The 22,854-nt window shown below is 43.4% G+C and overlaps 1 protein-coding gene across 3 annotated transcripts in view; it reads left to right on the plus strand.

Annotated features, from left to right (window-relative positions):
- LOC106599012 (cAMP-specific 3',5'-cyclic phosphodiesterase 4D) overlaps positions 1–21,824 on the plus strand; it is an 89,750-nt gene extending 67,926 nt beyond the window's left edge. For all 3 annotated transcript variants that reach the window (XM_045714544.1, XM_045714545.1, XM_045714546.1), the window contains 12 exons: positions 292–328; positions 3,116–3,189; positions 6,562–6,608; positions 6,880–6,992; positions 13,568–13,661; positions 14,413–14,597; positions 14,770–14,868; positions 14,987–15,151; positions 16,793–16,892; positions 17,073–17,350; positions 17,649–17,831; positions 18,149–21,824. In XM_045714544.1, coding sequence (XP_045570500.1) covers positions 292–328; positions 3,116–3,189; positions 6,562–6,608; positions 6,880–6,992; positions 13,568–13,661; positions 14,413–14,597; positions 14,770–14,868; positions 14,987–15,151; positions 16,793–16,892; positions 17,073–17,350; positions 17,649–17,831; positions 18,149–18,685 — 1,912 coding nt within the window. In that variant the 3' untranslated portion in view covers positions 18,686–21,824. The remainder of the gene's footprint in view (positions 1–291; positions 329–3,115; positions 3,190–6,561; positions 6,609–6,879; positions 6,993–13,567; positions 13,662–14,412; positions 14,598–14,769; positions 14,869–14,986; positions 15,152–16,792; positions 16,893–17,072; positions 17,351–17,648; positions 17,832–18,148) is intronic.
- Positions 21,825–22,854: the final 1,030 nt, after the last annotated feature.

The following is a 22,854-nucleotide window of genomic DNA, read 5'->3' on the forward strand; positions in this document are numbered from 1 at the left end:
TCGTTGCGTTCTTTGATTTGATGTCGGTCTGCAGGTTGTTGAAGTGTTTTTTCACAGACACTGATCAACTGTCTTGATTTATGATTAAATGCAAATGTGTAAAGTGCACAGTAGACATTAGTACCATAGTAGTCATGTTGGATTTAACCTAAATATTGTATACACACTAAATCGTAGCAATTTTGTTTAACCTTTTCACTGATTATGTTAATGTATTAAAAAAATGTAAGACCAGAGCCTAAACCAATATCTGGATTTAACCTCAATTTCATCGTTTTTGCCCCATTATAGACATGGAGAAGACATGATTGTGACACCATTTGCACAGGTTAGTTTTGGAAATATTCTGTCCTGTTTTTTTCAGCTGAACAAATGGTTAATGAATTGGCCTGGTATGGACTAGTGGTGTAGGCTACTGCCTCTGGAGCACATGTACAATGTATCGCTGCCAGCATGGGTTAGAATCTATCCCACTGCTTTTAAGCACGCTCTGGTTTGCCAAGCCAAATTCTCCCTGTAATTTGGAATGTGACCTCTAATCTGCCCAGTGGTTATGTAACTTCACCTTCATTATGCACACCAACACAACAAGGAAATAAATAACGTAACTGAACACTGACTGATTCTGAGTAATGTTAGGCTTAAAAAAAAGAGAACTACAAAAGGTTGTTGTCAGTGAAGTCACAGCTGTCACTATGGGTGCCAGTGACACTAGTAGACGGCCACCAGAACAGCCTTTGGCATGCGGCTGGCACATTGCGGCAGCCAGGCCCGTGACGGAGGACGTGCTTCACAACCGCACTCACTTTACTAAACAAGCGAGGAATCCAACATGGCGTTCCTCGATACGGCTGTTGACTGATAAGAAACCCACCACGGCCGGGAAACCAGATACGGTCTTTTTTAACGTGCCGACTCATGATTTAGATTGGTGCCCAGACTCTGACATGTGTGACGTATGGGAGGGTGGGGGCTAGCGAGGGGGCACACTCTTCATCAGCCTATAATTATGATGGCTCAGGGGCACTGCTAGTGCTTGGTTATTTTGTAAAGTGTTGAAAATGAACTATTGCAAGTCACTATTTAACACTAACGCCTCGATCACACTGACAGCGTCAACGCATTTTGGTACACCAGAAGTACATACATTTCCAATGGAACGCTGCGTTTGACTTGCAGCATTACGTTGCAGAGGCAGTTGTAGTGCGTTTTGTGTGGTACATACGTTGGATTTATCGAACGTATGCATCAAACTGTATGTGTAGACGGCTTGACAGAAACGGTAACAGAAGGTGAATGTTGAACTTTTGTTGCACACATATCCAGATGATGCTGCGTACCATTTTGCGCAACAACACTGTCGGTGTGATCAAGGCGTAAGAGAGTTTAAATGTATTCCATTGCAGTGTATGCTTAGCCCTTTTGTGGTGTAAAATGTTCAATTGTAACACTTCACGGAGTATGCATATAATATCTTCTAAATGTTTTTATTCATACATGAAGTACCTCGACTATCACAATGAGGTAGTAGAGAGGATGTACAGTACCAGGCAAAAGTTTGGACACACGTACTCATTCAAGGGTTTTTCTTTATTTTTACTATTTTCTACAATGTAGAATAATAGTGAAGACATCAAAACGATGAAATAACACATATGAAATCATGTAGTAACCAAAAAAGTGTTAAACAAATCTAAATATATTTTAGATTTTAGATTCCTCAAAGTAGCCACCCTTTGCCTTGATGACAGCTTTGCACACTCTTGGCATTCTCTCAACCAGCTTCACCTGGAATGCTTTTCCAACAGTCTTGAAGGAGTTCCCACATATGCTGAGCACTTGTTGGCTGCTTTTCCTTCACTCTGTGGTACAACTCATCCCAAACCATCTCATTTGGGTTGAGGTCGAGTGATTGTGGAGGCCAGGTCATCTGATGCAGCACTCCATCACTCTCCTTCTTGGTCAAATAGCCCTTACACAGCTTGGAGGTGTGTTGGGTCATTGTCCTGTTGAAAAACAAATGATAGTCCCACTATGCGCAAACCAGATGGGATGGCATATCGCTGCAGAATGCTGTGGTAGCCATGCTGGTTAATTGTGTCTAGAATACTAAATAAATCACAGACAGTGTCACCAGCAAAGCACCCCCACACCATCCCACCTCCTCTTCCATGCTTCACGGTGGGAACATGCGGCGATCATTCATTCACTGAAAAGACACGTCAGTTGGAACCAAAAATATCAAATCTGGACTCATCAGACCAAAAGACAGATTTACACCGGTCTAATTTCCATTGCTCATGTTTCTTGGCCCAAGCAAGTCTCTTCTTATTATTGGTGTCCTTTAGTAGTGATTTCTTTATAGCAATTTGACCATGAAGGCCTGATTCACGCAGTCTCCTCTGAACAGTTGATGTTGAGATGTGTCTGTTACTTGAACTCTGTGAAGCATTAATTTGGGCTGCAATTTCTGAGGCTGGTAACTCTAATGAACTTATCCTCTGCAGCAGAGGTAACTCTGGGTCTTCCTTTCCTGTTGCGGTCCTCATGAGAACCAGTTTCATCATAGCACTTGACGGTTTTTGTGACTGCACTTGAATAATTTTTTTACGTTTTTTAAATGTTCCGGATTGACTGACCGTCATTTCTCTTTGCTTATTTGAGCTGTTCTTGCCATAATATGGACATGGTCTTTTATTAAATAGGGCTATCTTCTGTGTACCACCCCTACCTTGTCACAACACAACTGATTGGCTCAAACGCATTAAGAAGGAAAGAAATTCCACAAATTAACTTTTAACAAGGCACACCTGTTAATTTAAATGCATTCCAGGTGACTACCTCATGAATCTGGTTGAGAGAATGCCAAGTGTGTGCAACACTATCATCAAGGCAAAGGGTAGCTACTTTGAGGTATCTCAAATACAAAATATATTTTGATTTGTTTAACAATTTTTGGTTACTACATGATTCCATATGTGTTATTTCATAGTTGTGATGTCTTCACTATTATTCTACAATGTAGAAAACAGTAAAAATAAAGAAAACCCTTGAATGAGTAGGTGTGTCCAAACTTTTGCCTGGTACTGTATATTAATCTTGTCCGTTCTTGTAGGTACTTGCCAGTTTGAGGACGGTAAGAAGCAACTTCGGCGTTTTGACCCATCAGCAAGATCGTCAACCCAGCAAGTAAGTTCAGTCTACAAATCAAATCAAATCAAACTTTATTTGTCACATGCGCCGAATACAATGTAGACCTAGTGTAGACCTTACTGTGAAATGCTTACTTACAAGCCCTTAACCAACAGTGCAGTTCAAGAAGAGTTAAGAAAATATTTACCAAATAAACTAAAGTTTTAAAAAAATGATAGAGTAACACAATAACATAACAATAACGAGGCTATATACAGGGGGTGTCGGTTCCGAGTCAGTGTGCAGGGGTACAGGTTAGTTGAGGTAATTTGTGCATGTAGGTGGGGATGAAGTGACTATGCATAGATAATAAATAGCGAGTAGCAGCAGTGTACAAAACAAATGGGTGGGGGTCAATGTAACAGTCCATTTGATTAATTGCTGGCTTGGGGGTAGAAGCTGTTAAGGAGCCTCTTGGTCCTAGACTTGGCGCTCCGGTACCGCTTGCCGTGCGGCAGCAGAGAAAACAGTTTGTGACTTGGGTGACTGGAGTCTCTGACAATTTTATGGGCTTTCCTCTGACACCGCCTATTATATAGGTCCTGGATGGCAGGAAACTTGGCCCCAGTGATGTACTGGGCCGTTCGCATTACCCTCTGTAGCGCCTTACGGTCAGATGCCGAGCAGTTGCCATACCAGGCGGTGATGCAACCGGTCAGGATGCTCTCAATTGTGCAGCTGCAGAAGTTTTTGAGGATCTGGGGACCCATGCCAAATCTTTTCAGTCTCCTGAGGGGGAAAAGGTTTTGTCTTGCACTCTTCACGACTGTCTTGGTGTGTTTGGACCATGATAGTTCGTTGGTGATGTCTACACCAAGGAACTTGAAACTCTCGATCCGCTCCACTACAGCCCCGTTGATGTTAATGGGGGCGTGCTCGGTCCTCCTTTTCCTGTAGTCCACGATCAGCTCCTTTGTCTTGCTCACATTGAGTGAGAGGTTGTTGTCCTGGCACCACACTGCCAGTTCTCTGACCTCCTCCTTATAGGCTGTCTCATTGTTGTAGGTAATCAGGCCTACCACTGTTGTGTCATCAGCAAAGTTAATGATAGTATTATAGTCGTGTTTGGCCACACACCCCTGAGGGGCCCCTGTGTTGAGGATCAGCGTGGCAGACGTGTTGTTCCCTACCCTTACCACCTGGGGGGGGCCTGTCAGGAAGTCCAGGATCCAGTTGCAGAGGGAGGTGTTTAGTCCCAGGGTCCTTAGCTTAGTGATGAGCTTCATGGGCACTATGGTGTTGAACGCTGAGCTGTAGTCGATGAACAGCATTCTCACATAGGTTTTCCTTTTGTCCAGGTGGGAAAGGGCAGTGTGGAGCGCGATTGAGATTGCATCATCTGTGGATTTGTTGGGGCGGTATGTGAATTGGAGTGGGTCTAGGGTATCGGGGAGGATGCTGTTGATGTGAGCCATGACCAGCCTTTCAAAGAACTTCATGGCTACTGATGTGAGTGCTACGGGGCGGTAATCATTTAGGCTAGTTACCTTCGCTTCCTTGGGCACAGGGACTATGGTGGTCTGCTTGAAACATGTAGGTATTACAGACTCAGTCAGGTAGAGGTTGAAAATGTCAGTGAAGACACTTGCAAGTAGCTCCGCGCATGCTTTGAGTACACGTCCTGGTAATCCATCTTGCCCCGCGGCTTTGTGAATGTTGACCTGTTTAAAGGTCTTGCTCACATCGGCTACCGAGAGCGTTATCACACAGTCGTCCAGAACAGCTGGTGCTCTCATGCATGCGTCAGTGTTGCTTGCCTCGTAGCGAGCATAAAAGGCATTTAGCTCATCTGGTAGGTTCGCGTCACTGGGCAGCTCTTTGTAGTCCATAATAGTTTTCAAGCCCTGCCACATCCGACGAGCATCAGAGCTGGTGCAGTAGGATTCAATATAATCCTGTGTTGACGCTTTGCTTGTTTGAGGTTCGTCTGAGGGCATAGCGGAATTTCTTATTAGCATCTGGATTAGTGTCCCGCTCCTTGAAAGCAGCAGCTCTAGCCTTTAGCTCGATACGGATGTTGCCTGTAATCCATGGCTTCTGGTTGGGATATGTACATACAGTCACTGTGGGGACGAAGTCGTCGATGCACTTATTGATGAAGCCGATGACTGAGGTTGTATACTCCTCATTGCCATTGGATGAATCCCGGAACATATTCCAGTCTGTGCTAGCAAAACAGTCCTGTAACTTAGCATCCGCGTCATCTGACCACTGTATTAAGTAGGTCACTGGTACTTCCTGCTTTAGTTTTTGATTGTAAGCAGGAATCAGGATGATAGAATTATGGTCAGATTTTCCAAATGGATGGTGGGGGAGAGCTTTGTCTGCATCTCTGTGTGTGGAGTAAAGGAGATCTTGAGTTTTTTTTCCTCTGGTTGCACATGACATGCTGGTAAAAATTTGGTAAAACTGATTTAAGTTTGCCTGCATCAAAGTCCCCGGCCACTAGGAGCGGCGCTTCTGGGTGAGCATTTTCTTGTTTGATAAGGCCTTATAGAGTTGGTTGAGTGCGGTCTTAGTGCTAGCATCGGTCTGTGGTGCTAAATAGACGGCTACAAAAAATATAGATGAGACCTCTCTTGGTAGATAGTGTGGTCCACAGCTTATCATAAGGTACTCTATCTCAGGCAAGCGATACCTCGAGACTGCTTCAACAATAAACATTGCGCACCAGCTGTTATTGACAAAAAGACACACACCCCCACTCCTCGTCTTACCAGACGTAGCATCTCTGTTCTGCCGGTGCATGGAAAATCCCTCCAGCTCTATATTATCCATGTCGTCAATTCAGCCACGACTCTGTGAAACATAAGATATTATAGTTCTTAATGTTCCATTGGTAGGATAATCGTAATTGTAGGTCATTCATTTTATTTTCCAATGATTGCATGTTAGCAAGTAGGACGGAAGGCAGTCGGAGTTTACTCGCTCGCCTACGGATTCTCAGAAGGCAACACGATCTGCGTCCTCTTTTCCTCCGTCTTTTCTTCATGCAAATGACGGGGATTTGAGCCTGTTCCCGGAAGAGCAGTATATCCTTCTCGTCGGACTCGTTAAAGGAAAAAGCTTCTTCCAGTTCGTGGTGAGTAATCACTGTTCTGATGTCCAGAAGTTATTTTCGGTCATAAGAGACGATAGCAGCAACATTATGTACAAAATAAGTAAAAAAATAAGTTACAAACATCGCAAAAAAACTAACAAAATAGCACAGTTGGTCAGGAACATGTAAAACGTCAGCCATCCTCTTCGGCGCCTCTTAAACCCAAACCCACGTGCCCCCTGTTGATTCTAATGATGACGTGAACAATACATAGACACAGTACATAGATATCAACTTTACTCAAAACTGGGATGTCTGTGTGTCCACAGGAGAATTGGCAGTAATCCACCGTCCATGTTAAATACAAGCTTAGCAGGTGAGTCTTTGAAAAGGTTTTGCCTGGTTGAGTTCTACACTCCATAAAAAATACAGACATTTCATTCAGCCATTTAGCAATTAGGGTAAGATTAGGATTAGATTCAATCTGATATTAAACCAAACTGATGATTTAACATTTACCCATTGATATAAACAGCAAAGGGGACATTGAGATTGAATCATTGATTCTTGAATGAATGTTGAAGGTTAAAAGAAGGTTAAATCACGTGCTCATCTCGTTGTGTGTTGTCCTTGTGTGGGTGTGACAGAGGAGCCGTTTCAGCAGCTGGCCGTGGAGACTCTGGACGAGCTGGACTGGTGTCTGGAGCAGCTGGATACTCTGAAGACACGCCACTCCGTCAGTGAGATGGCCTCCAACAAGGTACACACATACACACACACACTCATAACCCAGGGAGCTTTCATTACTTACTTGTACCCTCGACTTTAATGGTAAGGCTGAAGCTACTAATGTCTTACATCAGTATTTGGTTCGGGTTTGAGTTAATTCACTATGATGGACTTAAACGAGGTACAATACAAAAGCACAAAGCTCACCATTGAGTCAGCGCCATCTTGGCTTTATGAAGATTTGTCATGAATGACTGCGAATTAGAACCCTGTATGGATCAAGACTTGGCCAAATTAATCTACAGGGAATTTTTATCAAATTTTCTGTAGCTGCACAATATCTATTAAGACTCTCTTTCAGACTTTGATTGAATCTAATTTCCTTATTGTTTAGCCAAAATAAGGGACCTTTCCCCTCTCCATTAAAACAAAAGGGATATTATTATTTCACTCTTACGTCAAAGTAAGCAATAAATAAAAAAAATATGTATATATTTTGGCCAATGCACTTTTGGTGGCCTCCCAAATTAATAAGAGCCCACTAAGCCAGCGACCATGTCACTCTGCAAATGCATTTTGTGCTGATCCTGATTGGACAAATGTGAAAGGCCACTAATACAATGAATTCCATCAGAGTTTAGGAAATGTGAATGAAATCGCCAATGCCTTCTGACGTTTGGAGTTCGTTCCATGAATCAAATCAAATCCAACCAAATGTTATTTGTCACATTTTATATATTTATTTTACTTTTATTTCACCTTTATTTAATCAGGTAGGCAAGTTGAGAACAAGTTCGCATTTACAATTGCGACCTGGCCAAGATAAAGCAAAGCAGTTCGAAACATACAACAACACAGAGTTACACATGGAGTAAAACAAACATACAGTCAATAATACAGTAGAAAAATAAGTCTATATACAATGTGAGCAAATGAGGTGCGATAAGGGAGGTAAAGGCAAAAAAGGCCATGGTGGCAAGTAAATACAATATAGCAAGTAAAACACTGGAATGGTTGATTTGTAGTGGAAGAAAGTGCAAAGTAGAAATAGAAATAATGGGGTGCAAAGGAGCAAAATAAATAAATAAATAAATACAGTAGGGGAAGAGGTAGTTCTTTGGGCTAAATTATAGATGGGCTATGTACAGGTGCAGTGATCTGTGAGCTGCTCTGACAGCTGGTGCTTAAAGCTAGTGAGGGAGATAAGTGTTTCCAGTTTCAGAGATTTTTGTAGTTCGTTCCAGTCATTGGCAGCAGAGAACTGGAAGCAGAGACGGCCAAAGGAGGATGCGCCGAATACAGGTGTAGACCTTACAGTGAAATACTTACTTACAAGCCCTTAACGAACAATGCAGTTTTAAGAAAAATAAGTGTTAAGTAAAAAATGTATAACTAAAAAATTCAAATAACACATAATTAAAGAGCAGCAGTAAAATAACAGTAGCGAGGCTATGTACAGGGGGTACCGGTACAGAGTCAATGTGAGGGGGCACAGGTTAGTCGAGGTAATTGAGGTAATATGTACATGTAGGTAGAGTTAAAGTGACTATGCATAGATAATAAACAGAGAGCAGCAGCGTAAAAGGGGAGGGGACAATGCAAATAGTCTGGGTAGCCATTTGATTAGCTGTTCAGGAGTCTTATGGCTTGGGGGTAGAAGCTGTTTAGAAGCCATTTGGACCTAGACTTGGTGCTCCGGTCCCGCTTGCCATGCGGTAGCAGAGAGAAAAGTCTATGACTAGGGTGGCTGGAGTCTTTGAGAGTTTTTAGGGCCTTCCTCTGACACCGACTGGTATAGAGGTCCTGGATGGCAGGAAGCTTGGCCCCAGTGATGTGCTGGCCCGTCCGCACTACCCTCTGTAGTGCCTTGCGGTCGGAGGCCGAGCAGTTGCCATACCAGGGTGTGATGCAACCAGTCAGGATGCTCTCGATGGTGCAGCTGTAGAACTTTTTGAGGATCTGAGGACCCATGCCAAATCTATAGGCTTTGTCGTGCACTCTTCACGACTGTCTTGGTGTGTTTGAACATCGATAGTTTGTTGGTGATATGGACATGGGGGCGTGCTCGGTCCTCCTTTTCCTGTAGTCCACAATCATCTCCTTTGTCTTGATCACATTGAGGGAGTGGTTGTTATCCTGGCACCACACGGCCAGGTCTCTGACTTCCTCCCTATAGGCTGTCTCATCGTTGTCTGTGATCAGGCCTACCTGAATGAATGGGATGGTCGGTATGCATCAGTAGACACACACCCCCAACTCCCAGTATTTCATGTGCAGAAAAAATGTGAAGAACAGAGTTGGAGCTGTGGATAAAATGCCATCCCCCTCCATCCATCCATCCTCATCCCTCTCCTCTCCTCTCCTTCCTTCTCCAAACTGGAGTTTATAGCTTGTGTGATTCCATGATTAGCCTCCCCACGCAAGAGCCATGTGCACTGGGTACACACACCCACACACATACCCACCACACACAGACTCTCCCTGGATACCCGCCACACACAGGCTCTCCCTGGATACCCACCACACACAGGCTCTCCCTGGATACCCGCCACACACAGGCTCTCCCTGGATACTCGCCACACACAGGCTCTCCCTGGATACCCGCCACACACAGGCTCTCTCTGGATACCCACCACACACAGGCTCTCCCTGGATACCCAACACACACAGGCTCTCCCTGGATACCCACCACACACAGGCTCTCCCTGGATACCCACCACACACAGGCTCTCCCTGGATACCCAACACACACAGGCTATCCCTGGATACCCACCACACACAGGCTCTCCCTGGATACCCGCCACACACAGGCTCTCCCTGGATACCCACCACACACAGGCTCTCCCTGGATACCCGCCACACACAGGCTCTCCCTGGATACCCACCACACACAGGCTCTCCCTGGATACCCACCACACACAGGCTCTCCCTGGATACCCACCACACACAGGCTCTCCCTGGATACCCGCCACACACAGGCTCTCCCTGGATACTCGCCACACACATACATGCCAGGCACACATGTGGTGGTGCGTTTCATGTGCTGCACCCCCACATTGCTGCCGATCGTCAATGAAAAGGGAGTCAGTGGGGAGGAATCATCCATGCTGGCACTTGATTTTTCCCATCAAACTTTTATGTTCGTCTTTCTAAACATTTCACTCTTTGTCGTTGCTCTTTGTGTGGTTTATCTGACCAACTTTGCATATTTACCATCTTCACTACATTGTATCGTATGGGAAAATATAATGTGCAATGGATTTTTCTGAAATTCTCTCCTTCTATAATGTATTTTCTATTCTGCTTTCTTCAATCGTTTGTGTGATTTACATTCATAAAAGGATAATGATATGTTGCCTATCATGCCAAATCATCCTATCGTCCCCTTTCTTCTCTTTCCTCATAGCTCAAATCTACAGATACTTGTTTCATCGTCATTCATGTAATTTAAAGCAACACATTCATGTGTTCACATAAATTGTATTTTTATGTGGCTAAACCAGCTAAGCTTGTAATTTAACAATTTTATTCGTATTTACAGATGACATACAAGTTTGATATTAAGGCACAAGTTCACATGTTCGAGAAGGCATTTCTGCCAAAAAACGCATTTTGATGAAAAAGTATTTTTTACGTTCAAAAGGCTGTGCTGTGAAGTCGTGACTTACGACATACACCTAGTATCCTGAATCGGATCACATACAGTATATGAATGAAATACCTCAGCCATTCAAGGCATAAGATTTCCTCATCATCTTTAACCTGGTGCACATGGTGAAGCCTCGAACACAACCAGCCCCTGTCTACTCTCCCCCCACCGTGGGCCAATCAGATCCATTTCCCTGTCCCAGCCTCTGATACAGCAGGCTGCTAATTTGTTCCTTCCTTTAGGCATACAGTATGGGGGGGTGGTAGTTGGGAGTAGCGTGTGCTGCTCTCCTCTGTTTACACGCGGAGCAGCAGGCAGAATAGTGCTGCTGAGGGAGAGAGGAGAGTAAGCGGCAGGAGTCGCTTCTCTGCCATGCTCCCCACACCCTGCATCCTCAGCCTGGCTTCCACACTTCTTCCATCAAGGCAATCCTCTTACTTGCCCATTCCCGCTAGAGTGTGTGGATAAACCTTCCCAGTGCACTGTGTGTGTAGACTGTCTGCTTGCAGTGGAATTAAGGAGCTCAGACAAGCAGGACAGGAGCACAGGACAGGAGCACAGCCCAGTACAGCAGCTACAGGAAGGACCCTGCTTTTTTTCCCGCCCCATGCAATATTTAGTGCTGAAATGCCCGAAGTCAATGACTTGTTCTCTGTGTCGAGGATGTACCTTCAGGTAAGACGGGATGGGATGGGATACACGTGTTGCTTGGTGAATGAATGTGTAGTACAGGTGTCCATCCTTGTTTGCAGAGTTCTTTGCAATTAGTTGGGAAGTGATGCTGTTTTTGCAGCATGTGTGTCTGGGTGTGTGTGTCAGGAGTGCTTGTGCATGTGTGTATGAGTGAGTCCATAACGTGTATGTGCAGGTACGTGTGTGCAAGAAGTATGTGTGAACATATGTACAGTACATGCAGCATTCACAGTGTGTGTCTTTTTCTGTGTGTACATGCTCGGTTGGCATCTTCAGAGCAGACTTTTGGTGTTTCAGAGGGGGGGGGGGGGATGTATTATCCTTGTGTATGATGATTATACAGTATAATCACTGGTGCAGCACACCCTCCTGCAGCTTTGGGGAGCCAGGCTCAGCCAATCAGAATGAGTTTTTGAAGAAGCCAGATGTGGAGGTCCTGGGCTGGTGTGGTTGCATGTGGTAGTATGGCCAGTTGGGCGTACTGCCAAATTCTCTAAAACAACGTTGGAGGCGGCTTATGGTAGAGAAATGAACATTCAATTATCTGGCAACAGCTCTGGTGGTAATTCCTGCAGTCAGCAGCCCTCAGAATTTGAGACATCTGTGGCATTGTGTTGTGTGATAAAACTACACATTTCTACACATTGGCCTTTTAATGCCCCCAACACAAGGTGCACCTGTGTAATGATCATGCTATTTAATCAGCTTCTTGACATGCCACATCTGGTAGTTGGATGGATTATCTTGGCAAAGGAGAAATTCTCACTAACAGGGATGTAAACACATTTGTGCAGAAAATATTAGAGAAATACGCTTTTTGTGCGTATGGAACAGTTCTGGGATCTTTTATTTGAGCTCATGAAACATGGGGCCAACACTTTACATGTTGTGTTTATATTGTTCTTCAGTATATTTATAATTTTAATACATTTATACATTCCAGAGTCCCCCTGGAGGTTGGGCCCCCCAGATAGCACATGATCACGTCATAAGTCATGAAAGAAATGTTTAGCATTACATGAAATTAGCTCCGAAATTATTGAAAGTCTGGACAATCCTTGTCCAGCAGGGAAACTTTTTTTAGTATAAAAAAAAAAGATTTTGTTCCATTACTTGTGGTAAAAATTTACATTTAGGGGAATATTTTGTTAACTGGTTAGATTTGGTCAAATTGTTTATGTCAAAATGAATCAGGAATGAGCAGGGTAAGCTATACCATAAGGACTCCTTATTCATGTCCTCATTACATGTAGTGCTACAAGATCGCTCATGGTCTGTAAAGTTCTCTACTTTTGTTAGATTTTAAACAATCATTATTGGAATCACCACGGTCACAAGCATAAACTGTCCGCTCCATCTATCTGATAGATTAAGATGGAATATGAATGTTGGTTAAAATATGTTACATTTAACTAGGTTTCACAGTCATAAAGCAACTGAGGAAAAACTAAAATGCTACTGTATTTACCACTTGAATAAAGAAGAAAAATTATATTTTTGTAAACTCTATAGACATCAATTCTGTCAGATTATTGTCTAACATCAACTCCATCAGAGTACTGAAAGATTTGATAAAATGGTTATGTTTTTAGTGGGAATTTTCAAATGAATAATTTTCCATATTTTACAAATGTTTGTATTGAACTTTTATTTTTAGAGGCCAAAATGTCTGTTTTGAGTATCTGTTGTCAACTCCGTCAGTGGGTTGTCAACACCATCACTGATGGAGTCTATATTATTTTGTCAATATCTTAAAAAATATTTGAATCAGTGTCCTATAGCATATGCTTAAACAATTGAAGTATTTGCTGTGTTAGACTTAAGGGATAATGTTTGAGATATAAATGTTTTATGTTCTAAATCTAGAAAGACATGGCAAAATGTTAACGAAATTAGCACAAGAGCTTTTAATAGTGCATTAAAAGAAAACTTTTGTTAATATTAAAAAAAATATTTGTCCAGTCTTTAAAGAATTGCTGAGCTCTAAAACGTTTAACATTTGAGTCATTTAGCGGACGCTCTTATCCAGAGAGAGTTATAGTTAGTTGCATTCATCTTAAGAAAGCTAGCTGGGACAACCCCATATGCATCACAGTCATAGTAAGCACATTTTTCCTCAATGAAGAAGTTACCAGACACACACATGCAAACTACCAAATGTCTCACAGTGTAGATGTGCCTGTCATGTGTATGTCCACAGTCTACAGTAGAGACTATATTGTGACAGTCTGAGTGATGCAGTGTGTTGTTGTTCGTCTCCCCAGTTCAAGAGGATGCTGAACAGAGAGCTCACTCAGCTATCAGAGACCAGCAGATCAGGGAACCAGGTGTCAGAGTTCATCTCCAGCACCTTCCTAGGTACGTCTTTCTCTCCACCCCCTTTCACTGTCTGACTGTCTTAGTAGAGACATCTACCGTATGTACTGTAATGTGAATCTAATAGTTACTAATGTATACTTATTGTATAGTTACTGTTATGTTCCCCAGCACGAAAATCAAAAATTGTCGCTCAAACAGAAAGGGGAACTCACAAAGGGTCACTGACAACAACCAAAACGAAACAGGCAGGGTTTAAGGAGGGGTTCTGAAAGACCCTCATGGGGGAGTCCACTGAAACCCAAACCAAACTTAGACAGGAAGCAAACCAAAAAGTGGGGCAAAACGAAAACAGGGCAGATAAGATAAAGGATTGTTTGTCTGGAAATCAAATAGGGCGAGCCAACTAAAGGTGTTAACTCTCCACATCTCTCAAGACCATCGGAGCACTGGGCCAGCCACTCTTAAATAGCACCTGGGCCAGCACAGGTGAAACACCTTCCCCCCCAACGAGATGACCAACCAACACAGGTGTAGTACATACTGACTAACGAGGTGACACCAATCGGTGCGCCCCACGTGCTAACGTCCAACCTCGAAATATAAATTGAAAAACCAAAGCCTGTAACATTACATGTGATTACGCCAAGACAATACGAATCCAGGCAACTACATGATATCTGTGCAACTTCAACTCAGTGTAAAGTGTAACCAGCCCTGGTTTCAATAGACAACTCTTCTGAACTCTATTATTATTGCTGTGGAATAACTGTGGAATAACTGTGCACCGCAGAAAAGCAACATGACATGGAGATCATGTCTCCACACATCAAGGAGAAGAAGGAGAAAACGGACAAGAAGAAGCGTCCCATGTCCCAGATCGTGGGGGTGAAGAAGCCCAGAATCATCCCCAGTGTGGCCCCCTCCAGCATCCCCCGCTTCGGGGTCGCTTCCACTCAGGAGGGCCTTCTCGCCAAGGTAGTCTACACAACCCTTCTTTTTCTGACGATTTAACTAATAGAAAATACCTCACTTTTAGGGTTCTGTTCTGCCACAAGTTCTGTCACTCTTAGGATTGAATAGTCCCTAGCACGTTTTGGAGTTAAAGGATCTGCAGTTTTTTTCTAACAATTTTTTTTCCATCTGGCAGCAGTTGGAAGATATAAACCGATGGGGTGTGGATATTTTCAAAATATCTGAATATTCTGGGAATCGTCCGCTGACGGTGGCGATTTATTCAATTTTCCAGGTATGTCATCCTCATGTTTCCAAACGAGTCCTCTTCTAAATGGGCCCTCTTACATGGCTAAACAATTTACAAAGTCACAAATAAAAAATTATGAAAATCATATATGTATTCCATATAGGAGCGAGAGCTTCTGAAGTCATTCAAGATCCCTGCAGACACCTTCATCACCTTCATGATGACCCTGGAGGACCACTACCACCACGATGTGGCCTACCACAACAACATCCACGCTGCAGACGTGGTCCAGTCCACCCATGTCCTCCTCTCTACTCCCGCCCTGGAGGTATGACAACTTTTTAGCTAAAAACACTAATATATATATATACATTTTATTTTTTTACTACACATTTCAAATGTTACATGTCATTTTTTTGTTGTTGACAATACTGTTTTGTGTTTAGTTTAGTTGTTTACTGTTAGAAAATTTAAAGTATATCACAATGCATTGTAATGTTCAAAACTGTACACCTTCTGTAGGGCTATACACTACATCGTATAACTTCAAAATTATGGACATTAGAAAAAAGGTGTTTTGAAAATTGGGGCAGACATGTGTCCCACCTATCCCATATTGTTGTTGCGCCTATACACAAGTCCCATACACATTCTCACACACATACTGTACAGCAGTGGTGACCAACCCGTTCTGAGTGAAGATCACTTTCTGAGTCAAAAAGCAAGCCCAGATTGACCACTCAGATTTTTTTTAACAGGACTTAAAAAAAATGGAAGCTAAAGCAACATTAACCTATTGAAAACAGCACTGTAGCAATGAGGTTTGTGCAGTAGGCAATAGGCCCAATACATTATTACCACATATTGTCTTTGCTTGAATTGCCCTGCCAATGCATTGTTGTTCGAAACATAAAAAAATATATCAAAATTTGAGGTAGGTTATATGATCATACCGGTAATAGATCAGTTGCACACCGGTAATAACTGATCAGTAGATGTTGTTGTATTACTTGTGAGGCAAAGCTGAGTGAGCATACTGTATGTTTAAAAATGTACTGGGCTGATTGTGCCTGCATCTGATGGTCAGTCTCAGCAGAGGGAGAGAGCAAGATACTGAGGCTCTGCCTATCAGCATCCTGCCTATCTGCCTATCAGCATCTCCCTTTCCTCCATTGACACTGACCAAAAAGTGACACCGTCTTCCAGCTGATGGTGAAAACTCGAGTAGCACCGCATTATTTCCTGCCTCATGCACAAATTCAGGTTGTTACTCCTATGAACAGAGAAAGCGAAATATTTCTCGATATTAAAAAAGACCCAATCTGCTAATAATAATGCAAGCCTATCAATACACTTTCCTAGTCATTCATTACAGCGGCAGTGTTGGTTGTAGCGTGAGTGGAAGTTTGAAGAGTGCGCATTTTAATAGCCTCTAAAAGTGTTGAATAAAAAGTGTTGACAGTGCTGAGTAAGAACTTAAACATGAACTCACTCATAAAAATAGCAGCTCTTTGCTGTATTCTTTGACATTCTCTCTCTGGTCATGATTTTAAACGTTTTGAAATATCACAGTATCAACATTGCTGCTGCTTTCTTTTCCGCCTGGTACGTTACTGTAGACAGGGTAATCTGAGCCATCCGATTGGCCAGCGGTAAACCTATAGTGCACTTGATTTGCTCTCCAGGCCCACCGGGAAGGCAGAGTTTGTACCTTCAGACACATTAAATGGTTAAAAATGGGAACATTTCACCTACCTGACGTGCAGGGCAGCTGAATCTCGTGCACCTATGGCCAACAGCGCAAGACAAAATAAAGGAATGCAAGGCTTTATCATTGGTTTTTTTACAGACATGTTTTCCGATCGACTAGAAATGCCATGGAGATTGCCCAGTCGATCGACCGGTTGGTAACCCCTGCTGTACAGTATTTACCTGCATTAACATCCCTGTGTTCCTCCAATCTCTACAGGCGGTGTTCACTGACTTGGAGATCCTAGCTGCTCTGTTTGCCAGTGCTATACATGATGTGGACCACCCGGGGGTGTCTAACCAGTTCCTCATCAACACCAGTGAGTTCACATATCCCCCTGGGCACTAGGCACAGAGATGTTTCAAATCTTGGAATCCTTTGTGATTGTGTGTCCACATTAAATCGTCTCATTGGCCGCATATGTCCCACACGCCGCCAGTTTGAGACCCCTGCTGTAGAATGTGTGTTTGCACTGTTCCTCTCCTGTGTGTCCGTCCAGACTCCGAGCTGGCCCTGATGTACAACGACGTGTCGGTCCTGGAAAACCACCATCTGGCCGTGGGCTTCAAGCTGCTGCAGGAGGACAACTGTGACATCTTCCAGAACCTCAGCAAGAAACAGAGGCAGTCCCTACGCAAGATGGTCATAGACATGGTGTTAGCCACAGACATGTCCAAACACATGAACCTGCTGGCTGACCTGAAGACTATGGTGGAGACCAAGAAGGTGACCAGTCTAGGAGTACTTCTACTAGACAACTATGGAGATCGTATCCAGGTAAGACTCACAGAATGATCAAATTAACTCTCTTAAAAGGGATTCATATTCAGCATAACCAATGTGAATTAGATGATGATATGGCCGTTTGGCTGACACTGTCATCCAAAGCTTCTTACAATTAACACATTAATTCAGTGTATGTGGCATATTTAGGTATTGAACCCAAAACACTTGTTTTGACTGACAGCACCCTGCTCCAGCCAACTGAACCATTGGGATCGTATTATTGTCAATATGATTGTATGGTCATTTAATTTCCTTGATGCTCAATAAGAAGTGTTTTTGGTTTCTCCAGGTCCTCCAGAACATGGTTCACTGTGCTGACCTCAGTAACCCCACCAAGCCCCTGGAGGTCTACCGCCAGTGGACTGACCGCATCATGGTGGAGTTCTTCACCCAGGGGGACAGGGAGAGGGACAAGGGCATGGAGATCAGCCCCATGTGTGACAAACACAACGCCTCCATCGAGAAGAACCAGGTACAGTTATTATACACACAGGCACTGAGACACATACAGTACAGTATACACACACTATGTTCACATGCAGAAGAGAGACACACACACAATTACAATTATAATAGTTAGGTATATTCTTACATTTGTCCTATTTCACACATGTACAAGTGTGCATTATACACTTATGTGAATTGGAAATGTGTTTTTTGCATATCCCACTCCCCCTGAGACAGACCACATCGACAGATTCTTCACCTGCTCTACACACACACAGTCTGGGCTAAAAAGTCTGCTTCTTTTACTAATATGCCAATGACTATAATCATTTTCCTCTACAGGTGGGCTTCATAGACTACATCGTCCACCCTCTGTGGGAGACGTGGGCAGACCTGGTCCACCCTGATGCCCAGGACATCCTAGACACGCTGGAGGACAATCGCGAGTGGTACCAGAGCATGATCCCCCACAGCCCCTCGCCCACACCCGAGGCCCAGGACAAGACGGGCCTGCCTGGGGGAGCCATGGGGGCCGGAGGGGGTGGAGGTGGATCCTCCACAGGAGATAAGTTCCAGTTTGAGCTGACCCTAGAGGAGGAGGAGGGCGAGTCTGACACAGAGAGCCCTCCGGCAGAGGAGGAGGGGTACAGTAGCACTGGGATGGAGCCTTCTAGGACTGACCCGGACAGCAGACTCCATTCCATGTCTGCCACTGCTCACGCACACACACAAGTACTCTCCAAAATGGCTACCTCTGTCCTCAATCTTGGTGGCAGGACTTTGTCCACAGACTCTGACCCAGAAAGGGAGGCCACCGAAGACAGAGAACATGACCAAGAAGGTAACGCCGGTGTGAGGCGCTTCAGGCTAGGTACATAACATCAGTGCAATGTTCTTTCTTTTTATTTTTTTATTTTTTTAATTTCTGCGCCTCTACCCTGAACCCTTCAACCCCCATCTCTGGCTTACTTGGACTGAATGGCAGGACAAAGCTGGGGTAAAGAATGTAGAGGGGGTGCGTTCAGGAAGTCTGCACTTACACAGCAGTCACCTCGTACTGGAGAAAGGAGAGCCCCACTGTTCCTTCTTGTTTGGTTGCAGAGAACAGGAAACCGTGTTTTTGAGCTGATCTTTTGTGTTTTACCGATACGTCTCTGAGTTGGACGTGTCGCCGTATTCAGCTTATGTTTCTCAGAGACACTGAGAAAACCAACCTTCCTGTTTTGCCAGTCAAGCCAAGGTCTACGACAAAAGAGCAAGGAATTTTGTGGAACACGTCTTCCTTTTGACTACTTATGACCGCTAGAAACAATTGACGAAGCGACGAACTTAGTAACAACAAACACCACAAAGGCTTTTGAGACATTATGCCAAACAGATTAATAAACATGGACTTGGCCAATAGCTACATTTGCCTGCCTTTTCAACTGTTGGTCATTTTTTCTTTAATTTAAGTCCTTTTAAACTAGTGCAGAAAGTGGTTTAAACCGGTAAACTGCAGACTTACCAAATATGTGCTACAAAGGACAAAGTACAGAGCAGGACGTCAAAATTGAGATTGTTTCAATGTAGCACAATACTTTTTGGGTACCTTGTTGTAACAGCTACTCTGTGCATCGCTAGGGGTCTCTCATCAGCCACACTCTTAACAACTGGTTTAGGGTCAGTTCTTCCTCCCACAGTCCTAACCTGAACTGTTATGTGTAAACCAACAAAACCAACCCTGAGCCAGTCGTTATAGTGGCATATAAGTAACCCAAAGCTATGCGGTGTGCATCTGGCACCTCCCAGTGTTGAATATCAGAATTAAAGTCTGAACATGTACTGCAATTCAAGGCATTCAAAATGCCCATACCTACAGTAAATTGACTATAGGTATGTTAAATGGATTGGTTTTAGCTGTGTTGCTGTTGTAGGCAGGGGTATCCAAAACAAGCACTTCAGTTAAGATTCACCACTTGTCTGTATGATTTTATTTGATTTCGTTTTTTTTCTATTTGGAGTCCCTCAAAGTGTATACATACGGCTTTATACTGTAATTGTGTGTATCCTTAACCTTTTTATGGCATCAGTTTGCCTCCACTTTTAGCACTTTACAATTTTACTCACAGCCAATCCCCATCCTGCTTGGAAGGGCTTGAGCCAATCCATAAACACATTGGAGGCAGGTGACTGAGAATTCTTGTTTGCCACTGGCAACATGGTAGCCAACACTTACATACCCTAGCACATTACGATAACTAGTTGCTTTGAGGGAACCTGGATAAAGTAAAGTTAACCGTTTGACAGTACAGTAGGGCTGTGGGATTTTTTTTTACATTTACATTTTAGTCATTTAACAGATGCTCTTATCGAGAGCGACTTACGACTTGAGTGCATACATTTTCATACTGGTCCCCGTGGGAATCGAACTCACAACCCTGGCGTTGCAAGTGCCATGCTCTACCAAATGAGTCAAACAATGTCCTTTCAAGTCGATTATTGTTGTTACAGTAAAGGTCTCAAGTTTCCTACTTACTTCAGGTACCATCATCTGGTCACACTGTCAACCAGTTGAACTAGTAAAAAAAAGATACATTGGTAGCGTTTACATATGTTATCACAGTTTGTGAAGCGCATGGTGTAATATTTGCCAAACTATTTCAGAAATGTATGAAAGATGTGCCGCTCAAGGCAATTGTAACTGTAAAAAAAAAAGATTGTTGGCCATAGACCAGTTTTCTGTGATGAAATTTTCCCACCCTTTTCCTTTTGTCATTGGTCAATATTCTGCTCTTCACAGGGACATCACCAATGACAGTACAAGTGCCAAGCAAGCATGACACAACTCGTACTGTAATTTCCATTTTGCCCCTGGCTAATTTCCATCAATGACTAATGTTGATCATGTCGCCCTCCCTGTGTACCCTTTCTGCCCCATAGGTTTTCTGTTTTAGAACAATAATCCACTGACAACTGCACCTTTCTTAATGTTTGAATGGTTGGACATTTAGATTCATTGAATTTGTAAAGAAACCAAAGCACTTTGTATAGTAATTTTTACAAGTCTGTGCTTAAAGTACAGTCGAGTGTGATGTAACTCTGTTGACTAATCCACATTAGTATTCCGTATTCTGGTATTATGTGGCTTGATTATTACAATTGATGCATAGCACAGGCTGGACCACTGAAGCTAAATTGGGGGACTTGTGCTATGGAATTAAAATGTTTTTGTATCTATAATATGTTTTGAAAGATGCATGACATTGGCTGCAAGATTCATAAGGAGAGTATTCAAGTATCTAAAATAAGCTCATCTGTGAACGAAACAGAAACTTTTGAACCTACACCGTGGAGTAAATTGATGTTGTGTTTTTACGAAAGATCCAGAAATGTGACTTTCTGGAGCCTTATATTTGCGTAAGTTTTCTTTCCTCATAGATTGTATACTAGATATGGTGGGGAGACACCAGTGCCATGCACACAGTAGTTAAGGAGCACAAACAGTTCAGAACTCAAGCAAGCCTTTCTGTCTTTCTCAGCTGTCATGAAAAATGTCTTCACCAGCCATTGTTATGACAGTATTTTCACGAGGATTCAGTTATACTCTCTGTCTACCATTGATTGTTTTGTATATTTTCCTCACAATGCTTTGTGTACAGTTTATTTATTATTTCAATATATGTCCGGAAATTAAGAACTATAGACTTTGTCGGAGGCTAAGTATTTATTTGTAGCTACCTTCCTAGCTTTGGGAGAAGAAACGGGACAGATTTCAACTACAGTGCTCAACCATGGAGGCCAGTGGGAGGAGCTATAGAAGGACGGGCTCATTGTAATGGCTGGAATGGAATTAATGGAACAGAGTAAAACATGTGGTTTCCATATGTTTGATGTGTTTAATACCGTTCCATTTATTCCATTCCAGCCATTACAATGAGACGTCCTCCCATAGATCTTGCCACCAGCCTCCTCTGGCACTCAACCAAATGTTTTTGTTTCCTTATGTCTGCTATAAAAGAAAGCAAAAATAATCCAACTTTCCGGTTTCCTTTCAGTCGGTCACTCGGTATAACATACTATGTAGGGTCAACGACCAATCCTATTCACCTGAAGCAAATTGAAATCACTCCCAACGGGCCAATGGATGCCGAGCCTGCCCTCGGATGCCCCGCCTTCCTGACTATAATACCGAGGCTCGCATACATTTCCTAAATTTTTGCATTTTCTAAAAGCAAACTACTTTCTGCTCTGCTTGTGTAGCTAATACTTCCTTGCTTATGTAGGATTTGTGTTTGCTTAACACCCATTACTTTCTGCTCTGCTTGTGTAGCTAGTGCTCTGTTGCTTGAGTAAGATGGCCAGTGGAAGGAGGAAGTTCAAAAAGGCTAACCAGCCGAGTTTGAACCTCCGACCATGACCTAGGGCATGTGGTTTCACAATAAAATATTAAGAAAAGAGTGCTATCCTGCTTGCTTGGGGTGGAAACACACTCAGGAGTCCTTGGCTCGGGCCAGTTTGCGTGACCATTGTCTCCGGCTGGGTTCAACCTCTATTGGGTGTAGGGCTTACTTTGTGAGGAAGATTGAGGCTGCTGGCGAAGGTTCTTCCAGTGAAAATGAGGGTTTGTGAATGGGGTTGTTTGAGGCCGGCGTAGGGCAGCAGCGGGGGTCTGAGTTGAAAGGGGTGTAATCCCAGCCGAGTGAGGCTCATTCTGGTTTCTCTGGCAGTATTCAGAGTCTGGATTCCAGGGATGATATACTATCCCTGGTTGGCTCTGGAGGGTTTCCAGAGTGTCAATCGGTTGACATAAGTCCGGGGAAGCCTGAAGCCCCGGCTTTGGATTTGGTGGGGGAGAGTGAACCATTGGTGGTTAATGCACCTTTGTTGGAGCTGTGTCGTAGGGCGGCAGATCACCTAGGGGTGGATTGTCCTTCTTCTCCCCTGCAGTGGAGTTCCTCCAGGTTACCTCCCGTCCCTACAGCAGTGATGAGTGATGAGCTAAAGGCAACCTGCGATTCCCCTCATTCAGCCAGGCTGGTGCTACCAGGTTATAGCGAGTTCATTAA

The sequence above is a fragment of the Salmo salar genome, chromosome ssa03, assembly GCF_905237065.1.
Source record: "Salmo salar chromosome ssa03, Ssal_v3.1, whole genome shotgun sequence".
Lineage (NCBI taxonomy): Eukaryota > Metazoa > Chordata > Actinopteri > Salmoniformes > Salmonidae > Salmo > Salmo salar.